General features: G+C 37.1%; 1 protein-coding gene across 1 annotated transcript in view; it reads right to left on the bottom strand.

Moving 5' to 3' along the window:
• LOC107654312 (14-3-3 protein gamma-1-like) overlaps positions 1 to 10425 on the bottom strand; it is a 19268-nt gene extending 8843 nt beyond the window's left edge. Inside the window, exon 1 of the mRNA XM_016441339.1 lies at positions 10233 to 10425. Coding sequence (XP_016296825.1) covers positions 10233 to 10319 — 87 coding nt within the window. The 5' untranslated portion in view covers positions 10320 to 10425. The remainder of the gene's footprint in view (positions 1 to 10232) is intronic.
• Between the last annotated feature and the right edge of the window lie 437 nt (positions 10426 to 10862).

Raw genomic sequence — 10862 nt, 5'->3', positions numbered from 1 at the left:
GGGGGGGGGAGAAAATAAAGAGCAATCTTCATAGAAACAAGGCAGTCGTCTTTGTTTGGACACAGTCGACTATCTCTGCTGCTGCCGTGGCAACAGCAACGATGTCCATGCTTCTTGCGTGCGTGTATGTGTGAGATTGCGTGTGTGTGTGTGTGTGTGTTTGGGGATTGAGGTGTAGATGTGTGTATGTGATGCACGTGCGAGCTTGTGGGTGGATGTGTCGTGCCGTTTTACGTTGTCACACATGGATTTACATTTACATTTAATCATTTAGCAGATGCTTTTATCCAAAGCGACTTACAAATGAGGAATACAAAAAGCAACCAAGAGAGCAACCGTATACAAGTGCTGTGACAAGTCTCAGTTAGTCTAGCACAGTACAAATAGCAAGTTTTTTTTTTTTTTATAAATTAGAAAAAACAAATAGAATAGGTAAGTGCTATTATTGATTGGTCAGGTGCTGACGAAAAAGAGTGCTCCGATCAGGATTTTTGGAACCGATCACTAATCGTCGATCACAGGAAGCAGTATCTGCCGATACGATCACCGATACCGATCTTTTTGAAGCCTTCTTTTTAACATGTAGAATTATTTATAGTGAAGCTCCAATCAGGGTTTTTACAGACATTCGTTCAGGGCCTGAATTTCATTTTTTGAAAATGGGGGGAATTCCCCTCTTAAGTGACTCTTGTGGGGGGATTTTTTTCAAAAATATGTAATTATCTCACCTAAATGTTTGATCATGCAGTGCATTTTTGTTTCTACAATGGGGCAATTGTTGCATAATAGCTTACACACAGCACAAGCCTGATTTCGTGAGCTCGAGGATAGCGTGCGAGTGCTGAATGGTTTAAACACTGGCAAGACTTAAAAAGAAATGCAAATTATAAACTTTAGTGACGATGTGACACTGCCTCGATCGTGCAAGTGACAATTCCTGTGTCAACTGTGTAGCTCGCTTCTAGTGCAGATGCGATGTGGTGAAAGAGAGATTCACTCCCGCTGTTTGTGAAATTACGTCTCACAGAAAGTTTTCAAATGACAAGTTATTTAATAAAGAAATATGAATTGTACCTCACCTTCAGCATTATAATTATTTTACCCGTGCCGGACAGAAACTGAGACCGTGCCGCTGCATGTCATAAACCTCTCACGGCAGGCGTGTTGTTATCTTGAGATCGGTTTATGAGATCAGCCCTTATAGAGACCGCTGATCAGACTTCCCAAAGCCATTATCGGCCGATAGAAATCGGTAGCCGATCAATAGGAGCACCCCTGAAAAAGATGTGTCTTTTGACGTTTTTTGAAAATGGCTGCTCGAATTGAGATTGGCAAGTCGTTCCACCAGCTGGCGTGAGAGTGATTTTGTGCCTCTTTGGGATGGCACCACGAGGCGTCGTTCACTTGCAGAACGCAAGCTTCTGGAGGGCGCATAAGTCTAGTGAGTTTAGGTATATTGGAGAAGAGCCAGTAGTTGTCTTGCAGGCAAATATCAGTACCTTGAATTTGATGCGAGCGGCTATTGGCAGCCAGTGCAAACTGATGAAGACCACTCTCGCTTATTGTTAGTTTATTTTTTTATTCTGTGACAGAAATGAGCTTCCATAGAATGTTTTTATAAAATAAATTGTCACCATTTATGATTGGAACACCCGAGACAGATCAAAATACTAGATATAAAGGGGCCTAAATGACTCCAGAAGAGGAGTTTGATTTGTAATATTGCTAGCACGTTCTTTGTTTTTTTGCAGCGTTGTTTACAGTGATAGTGAACTTGCAACATATCTACACTGGAAGTGACCAACATGAGGACCAATCAGCTGTAAGCTTGATGCTTGACTTCAGGCATAGTAAAATGGATTAATTTCTTTATTTGTTCAGTTAACTACTTTTTCAATATATTGGTATAAAAACTGACTTTGAATTGTCTATTTTAAAATAGTAAATCACATGTGATTTAAAACCAAAAGGTTGTTTAATTAAGTAGGCAAGAGAGAAGATACGTCACAACTTCACTTTGAAGTAATGATTAAGTAACATCAATCAGTTCATGATATTTGTAAATAAAATAACTTTATTTCAGACAAATAGGGAATAAAGTGGGTGCAGTAACTGTGCTGCATGTCAGAAATATGAATATATAAGGCATACTGTAATGCAAAACACTTCCAGTGTAGAGAGTGTTGATTATAATGGTATCAATCAAATTTTGTTTCATCACTTATGTCTGGTAGCCTAATGATTTATCATGATAATTTGGGTCTAGAAAAACAAAACATTGTATATGGTTGAAATACAAATAAATCAAATGATCATATTTTCTTACTTGTCAATAGTATGTGCAGCACTACTACATAAAGGTCATCTGATGACATAAGCACAGAAATAAGCACATTTCTGTACAGTTTGCACATATGTTCATCAGTGGTTGGATGTGTAGAGTCGGGGTTTGATGAATGAAGACGGGCTGCACTTATGTCTTTTCTTCCTGGTGGAGCCCATTAACCTTTTCATTTCTCCCTCCTGTCCTGTCCTTTCCTCTTGTTGTTCTTTTTTGCAGTGGACAACCACAATTACTAGTCACTGTGGTTGTATGGAAAAAAGCAACTTGGACATTATACTAAATTAGACTTTTTGTGTTCTGCAGAAAAAAAAATAATCACACAGGTTTCAAACATGAGTCAGTATCTTACACGAGTCAGTAACACACAATGCTGTATGATTCATGATAAGTGTAATGGTTTTATTGGAAGGCAAATCTCAAACTACTTTTTTTTTTTTTATGTCAATTTCATAGTACTTTGTTGGTGTGCGGCCTAGGATATATAAATCGTACACAACCTGATCTAGCATAAGCATGGTAAAGCACTTGATTATTTGGCCTAATTAGATACAGATGCATTGAGCAGTATTGCACAACAGTGCAATGATACAGCTCTCATAATGTGCTAATTCTGTCTGTGAGCCCTTTGTAATCTCGGTAATCTCAGGGCACTTGCAGTTTGGGTTGCATCATAAGACTCCAATAAAGCCGCCAGCTATTGCAGCAGCGAATGTTTGTCGACTTTTAGCCCTAGCTGTAGATCACGACAAACACAAAAGGGTGAAGAAAGACAGAAGGACATGAGATGAGGCAGGAAGTAAGAAAAAAAAAAGTTTATGGCGATCAAAATCTAGTTAACGTGACTTTATAGTGTTTTTCCTAACACTCTCTTCCACTCCATTGCTTAATAACTGAGAAAGCTCCTGAGCCATGCAGTTTCTCTCAGCAATGAATATTATTGAAATTATGGATGATATCATTGTGGACGTGAAGGAGAGGACTAGTGCCATTTCCTGGTAATCTGTTTTTTTTCAGAATGACGGCATGTACTGTGACAATAGAAATGTGTCAACTGTAGAGATTTTGCTGTATTGTTTATGATGCGTTAGCCTTATTTGTGTAGCTATGAGTGATTTACATTACTTATGCATAAGACTGGTGAAGAAACACAAAGAAATGGGAAAATGCAAAGGGAAACACTTCCCAAACAAGTTGCCATATTAACATTCAGTTTTTGCAATGAAGTTGAACTCCATTTGTTCTAAATAATCTGATATTTTGTTTTGCATCTATCAAGTTCCATATAAAAAGAGAAATTGATCAAAATAGAATCAATAAGTAAAATGACCAAATGTCTCTGCATACATGAAAAGTATTAACAATATTTTTCATTGATTCTTTCTACAGGTTACATAATTGTGCTAGTAGGTGGTGAGAAGTGACCGTCTTAATGATTGAGTCAAAGATTAATTCATTCAGCTGATTCATTCAAAACACTGATTCATTCTGGAATGAATCAAGTGTGACCGTCTTTATTAGTGAGTCATTGAATCGTTTACTCAACCTATTCATTCAAAACATTGATTAATTCTGATTAATGATTCTGTTCTAAAGCAATCTGATATAATCACATCTCATTCACATGGTGCAGCTGATTGGTTTCTTTTCACATCAGCAGCCAATGAGCTTGCTGCTCAACATTCAAATACTCAGCTAGTGCTTGCTGTAGCAGTTGCAGCGTGCTTCAGAAAGCCTCCACCTTACCCAGCTCCACCTGTATAGATATGTTACGGGGTATTTTAATGTATGTTATACATGGGGGTTATTTTATATATGTTGTATGTGCAGCAGCAGTATTTCCTACATGCTCACAGCAGCATGACTGTGGATGTATTTTTATCAGTCTATGTAATTGCTCTGCTGCTGCAGCGTAGCAGATCTATTCCGCCAAGACCAAACACATTAACACTGTCATGTACATTACCATGCTAAACTCTCTGAGAGTTGTCATGACAGAAATATGACAATATATTGTCTTATTATGCTGTCTTAATTTTAGGACAATATATAACTAAAATTGTATCTAAAATGTAAGTATGAATATTAACTTGTACATTTTTTCCAGTAAAAAATAACTATATATATATATATATACTGTTAACATGATAAACAATTACTGATACAGTGAAATAAGATATCGGTCATACTGCCCACTCCTATTTTTATTGTATTTGGCAAAAGAAGAAAGGTGATTAAAATCTATCATAATAAAAGGAGAATCATGTGCCGTATTAGACAGATTTGACTGACAAGGCACTATTGTAAGCCTGACTAGTGCTATGGTGTTATCATGAGCACAAAGAGGCTCTTTATTCTCTTCTACAACCCGACGGTCTTTTAAAGCAGCTCATAATTCATCTGCACATTTTAAACTTCATGTTAACATTTAGTAGATTCTCTGAAAACAATATTTCAGTCATGCTAACTCTCGGAAAATTTAACATGGTGATGACTATGACAATGTTAATGTATTTGGTCTTGGCGGAATGCAGTAAGCTCATTGGCTGCATATGCAGCATGAACCAATCAGCTTCATGCCAAGTCGTTTAACTCTCTAAATATCATCGGTTACATTAACAACCCGTCAGCCTGCGCCATCTAGAGTTTCATGACTGAACTATATATTTATGTCTGAAGTAATAAGTCATTTAAGTTAAAGTCAAATATGCTAGCACATCTCAAATCAGTTTCTATTTAGTGAACAGGGAGTAGAAACAAAGCTTTGATTTTGATTGTTGTATTGTACAAAACAAGTTTTGGGTGTTAAGTTAGGAATTTAATTTGAGGCTGTGTTGAAATAATCATTATGAATTATTCTAATTCAAATAGGTAAGCAAAAATGCCAAGTCGACCCATTGCCAAGCCCGTCTAAGTCTCTTTCAGGTGCTATTAATGTGCTATTTTCTTTGTAGCTAATAGGCATACTGGTATTTTTGTGTAAGAAATACGTTTCAATAATTGATTTTATGTCAGCAATTAATTCTGAGAACATAAAAGTGCAGTGCACTGCATCCTGCAATACTTCAGTTTGATGAAATCATGGCTATAATTATGACTATTGCTTCAAATCAAAGGTAGCTGTAAAAATGCACAGAAATGAAGTACCCATAGACTGAAGTATTTCTATGGTGAGAGTAGAGCAGGAAGAAGAATGGATGGATGAGTTAAGGAGTGGAGGATGTTATAAGGTTGTTTAAAGTAACTCATTGTTATATAACCATCAAGTGATTGCAGAAATTCAAAAAATGTTTTTGCAGCTGCTGCAGGCTTCTAAAAATAAAATGCATAAAAGCTTTATGACCATATTGTTATGAAAAAAACATGAGTTACTGTCTTAAAGCCATGGTAATGCCTGATGAAAGACAGTGGATGGAGGTGGATGTGGGTTCAACGCTGCGCATGCATGATGGATAATTCAGAGCATAAGCACAAAAATGTCACAATCGTTTAAAAATACAATGCCTCTAAAATTACTTTCCTTTTTTTATGCAAATCCCTGTTTTTCAAACTAACTCCATTCTGGTCCGTAACAGTCCACTTGTAAATATTTAAATGGGAGAAATGGGACCCCTCAATATGACTGCTGTAGTCCTGCATTACAGTTACATGAGCCAATCGCAACACCGCTGTATGAATAAAAGTCCTGTTTACAGTTGGAAAAGACAGTCTGTTTTGGTTACTGAAGAACAGGGATTTCCAAAGGGGGGTTGTGAGTTCATAAAAATCTAATAATTATATATCCAATGTAAAATTAAAATAAATTAATGGGGCTGAGTGGTAATCATGATAAAGCTTAGTGTGATTATCAAATCAAAGGCTGCAATTTAATTAAATAACTAGTCTGATGTGCTGCGTGCTTCACTCTTAAACATTATTATAACTAATATAATATCTTTATTGTAATTATCAAATATAATTTTTTTATTTAACAGTACAACAGTAATTTACAACAGTAATATATATTTTCTGTATTTATTTGTACAATTAATTAAAACATAGTAACTCCGCTTAATTATTATTATTATTAAAAACAGAGAACCGTGAACATGCAAATAATTAGTTAAATTATTGAAATATTAACTTAAAATCTCAGGGGTTGCCCTCAATTAAAAATTTTACATCTAAGGGGTTTGGCTGACAATTCTTTTGTAAAATATGCATGTGCATTAACAGAAGCAGCATGCATACATACATATTTTGCATGATTTGTGCTTAAGTAGGAGCTTTACTTAAATTACTAAATATTTTGTAAAGGAATGCAAGCTGAATTTTCTTTATTAGCATTTTTCATATCAGTTTTGAATACGATTTAAAGTCACTTTGTACCACACACTTTCTCTCTCAACTACAATGATTTATGTAAGCAGAAAATTGTGCTGAATAAATGTAATTGGTCTAAGATATGGTTAATCCAAGGGTTCAAAGCCTTAACTGTGACAGATTGGGCACAACAAGTCAGAACAAATGTACTATAATTAAACAACTTGAGTGTAAAACAGCAACAAACGAAAAGAAAACTCAATACATGATTAGAAGTCTAAATTAAAACACACCTGACATATAAGTGAACAGTTTGTAAGAGTCAGAAGTTCAGAACACTATAGTCAGAGAGCTAGTAGCCATCAGCAGTGGAAGTAATTAAATAATAATTTGCATTACAAATAATTGTGTATTTTTCATTACATCTCAGTCTCATCATTAGCAAGGTATCTGACTTTTTATTCCAGGCCTTTATGGGCCTAGGCTGCCAACAGGCAGTGAGCATCGCTGCAGTGATGAAGTTTCCTCCCATAGTAAGAAAAGACATGACTGAACACACACCCCTGAGCTGCTGAGGGACCTTCCAGCTAGCTGAGCTTTCTGGTCAGCTGAGGAGTAAATCAATACATCCGTCCTCCAGTGTGTCTCAAAAAGAGACGATGTCGAGTAAGTTGCATGAATTCCTCTGCATGCATAAGCACACTGGATGACACCAAATGCAAAAAGTTTAAGTCCGTCACGTCTGCTCATGTGTACTGTATGGAAGCTCATTTCTGCCACTGAATAAATAATAAAAAGGTAATTGCAACTTTTTATCTCACAGTTCTGACTTTTTTTTTCTCAGAAATATGAGATATGAACTTGCAATTGTGAGTTATAAAGTCAGAATTGCATGATACAGTTGCAATTGCATGTTATAAGTCAGAATTGAAAGATATAAACTCACAATTCTGAGAAAAAAGTCAGAATTGCGCCACTGAATAAAAAATAAAAATTTTTTTTTTTTTTGCAATTGCATTTTGCAGTTTACATTTTGCAATTGCAAGTTAAAAAGTCATAGTTGTGTAATATAAACTCGTAATTGAGAGAAAGAAGTCTTTATTTATTTTTTAACTTTATTTCTCTCAATTGTGAGTTTATATCTCGCAATTCTGAGAAAAAAGTCTGTTAGTATATTATAACGGGTATTATAATGTTAGTATAACATTATAATACCATGCAAATTTGTACTTTTTTTTAATTTAAAGAAACCAATCCAGTGTATAGTTGACATTTGATAATCACTTTTAATCACATTTAATAATCACAATTACAATTTCAGGGGAATAATCAACAATTATGATTTTTGTCATAATCGTGCAGCCCTCCATACGTGTGAGATCAAGTATGGACCTTATCTTATAAATATTTCAGATTTGCATTTGGGCAGAAGAAAGTGACTCTTGAGAGCCAACATGAATCCAGACGTGGGTTGGTAAATGCCATTAATGGCCGGTCAGAATTATGTATTAGTATAGCCCACATAAAAGCAAACAGTTTAGAAAGATGATGGAGATCTGGGGGAGCTAATCATTCTATAATATTTGAAATACACAGGAGTGGAACCAATTTGTCAAGCTCATTGTCTCCGAATGAAAATTGTTTAGTAGAAACCATTATATGAACCGCACTAATGGCAGACCGGTGTATCAGAGGCACTGTGCAATACACCTTAACATTTCCCCTCAGTAATTACTCATCTACCCAAAGCAGATGTCAATCAGATTATGACGGAGCATTTTTCAGTAATGGACAGCATCCAGACTTAGTGAGAAGCTAAATGGAAATGCACTTTCCTTTTTATTTAAATGGTTGCAAGGAGTTCATTAGCCCAAATCAAAACTTGACAAACCAATAGCCATATTTTTTTTAAATTCCTGTAGGCAACCTACGACTTAATGTTATGAAATTACTCTCATATGCTGTTTCATAACTTTTTAGAAGTATGAAAATGGCATATTTAGTCCCTCTGTCAGATTACTTGCTCTAGTTATTTTTAATGTTTTTATCACATACTAAGGTTGTTCTTTTAAAACCTAAATAAATGTTGCAGTTTGGTTTTTCACACGTTACATTTATGCGGACTAGGAGTGATGCTAAAAAACTTTATATATTTTATTTTATATGATAAAATTTAAAATGCAGATCAAATTATTTTAATCTGAAGTCTATTGCCCATTTAAAAAATCTATTTATTTCCATGTTATGATTGAATTGGTAACTGATTTCCTTATTTTATTTGTAAGTGTCAGTGTCACTCCTAGTTCTCCATATATTAAGTCAACTTAAAGAAAACCTACCAGGGCAGATGTTTTCACATTTCTTAAACGTTTTAATTTGATTATTTTACTTTAAGTGTGGTTTATAGAACATATCACAAACGATGTAGAGACTCCAACACATGAAATGGGTGTGTCAGATAAAGCAGACATGCACAACTTCCATGACAGGAGTCAGAAGATAACACTGAAATCTGATTTTTAAAACACTGGTTTTAAAAATCTGATGCAAACTGCTGCCTCCTTGCATTATGGCCCTATCAACTTTCAATGCAAACCTACGCCCTTGATAGAGAGAGAGAGAGAGAGAGGGGTTGGTGATTGGACCCTACTGGATGGAGGCTGATGGATCGGATGAAATGGTGCATTACGGGCACTGCACCTTGGCACGCGTTGCGACACGCCTGGTGGGAGCGAAACTGCAAGCCGCGTAAAACCACATGCGATCGCTTTGATTTGGACGCGAATGGATGGACGCAGCTGTCAGCGCTGCGCGTTGCGCGTTGCTTCTGCACCGCATAGGAGTTATGTGTGAACCTGGCGTAACTGGTTCGGTTTGCCATGTTATGAGACAAAGAGAACAGCGTTGATTTTCCCCCCCCCATCATTAACCAGCGTTATTATCCCTAATAATGCTTATAAATCACAAGCCGCTTTATTATGGCACGATTTCAGATTCCCGCACAGGAGAAGTCGAAGTCGGCTCTGAGTAGTCTTAGACGCGTAGGCTAACATCATTAATGTCAGTGGATTTTTAATGAAAACTGTTATAATTACGTGCATGTGCAATAATGAAGTGTCATTCTGTGGTCATGTTGTCCAGTTCGTACGGATCTCGGAAAGGCACCGCCCAAAGATCCGCTGCCAGTTTCCAGTTCACCACGAGAAACCTGGATTCACATTCAACGCTACATTTTACTCCAGTTTATGAATGACGGACAGTGACACATAATATTCCGAAATAAGCTTCGTCATCATTTAGCAGGACTGTGCACCTGTCAGTCGATACGGATCAATTTATATGGGTCTTTAAAACGAAGAACGAGCACTCTAATCGATTCGATATGAGAGCTGGCTGATCTTTAAACAGATTCGATCGCGAAAATGAGCGGAATGTCCAGTGGCAATGCGACAAGACCAATGCATTATTTTATATCACTAGAATTTCGCACGCAATTATGAAACCAATAACGTGGTGATAACTATCCGAATAGCTAAATCATACATGCATTTTTGCGTGTGCATAATAATAAAGCAAAAGTTGCACTTACCGATTTCATGGCAGCAGCCATATCGTCATACCGCTCAGCCTGCTCGGCCAGTCTGGCTTTCTGAACCAGCTGCTCGCGGTCGACCATGTTTAAACAGCGGTTAATTCAGGAGCTCTGTATGGGTGATCGAGGTGTATTTGGTGAACATGCAGTGGGACGCGCGCGCGAGCTCGTCTGGCAGCTGCTCTCTGCTGTCTGCGCGTGCCCGTGCAAGACGCCCCTCCCCTCCTGTACACTTTCACTGGATTGCGTCAACAGCGTAGTGACGTAATAATCATTAAAAAAAAGACTTGCCGAATCATCCCCTAAATAACTACTCGCATAATTTAAAGGGGTCATATGATGCGATTTCAAGTTTTCCTTTCTCTTTGGAGTGTTACAAGCTCTTGGTGCAAAGAAGATCTGTAAAGTTGCAAAGACTAAAGTCTCAAATCCAAAGAGATATTCTTTATAAAAGTTAAGAGTCAGCCACGCCTACCCATGTGGTTGCCGCAAGCCCGCCGGCCGCTCCTTCGTCGAATCCGACGGCCGCGCCATTCTCAAGCCCTTCGCCTCTTCTCACTCTAGCCCACCGGCCTCCGCTCACTCAAGCCCACCGTGTGTGACGCTGTGTTTCGTTGTGAAAGCGAA

This window comes from Sinocyclocheilus anshuiensis, unplaced genomic scaffold (genome assembly GCF_001515605.1).
Source record: "Sinocyclocheilus anshuiensis isolate Anshui unplaced genomic scaffold, SAMN03320099.WGS_v1.1 scaffold163, whole genome shotgun sequence".
Classification (NCBI taxonomy): domain Eukaryota; kingdom Metazoa; phylum Chordata; class Actinopteri; order Cypriniformes; family Cyprinidae; genus Sinocyclocheilus; species Sinocyclocheilus anshuiensis.
This window is presented reverse-complemented; position numbering and strand designations above follow the sequence as displayed.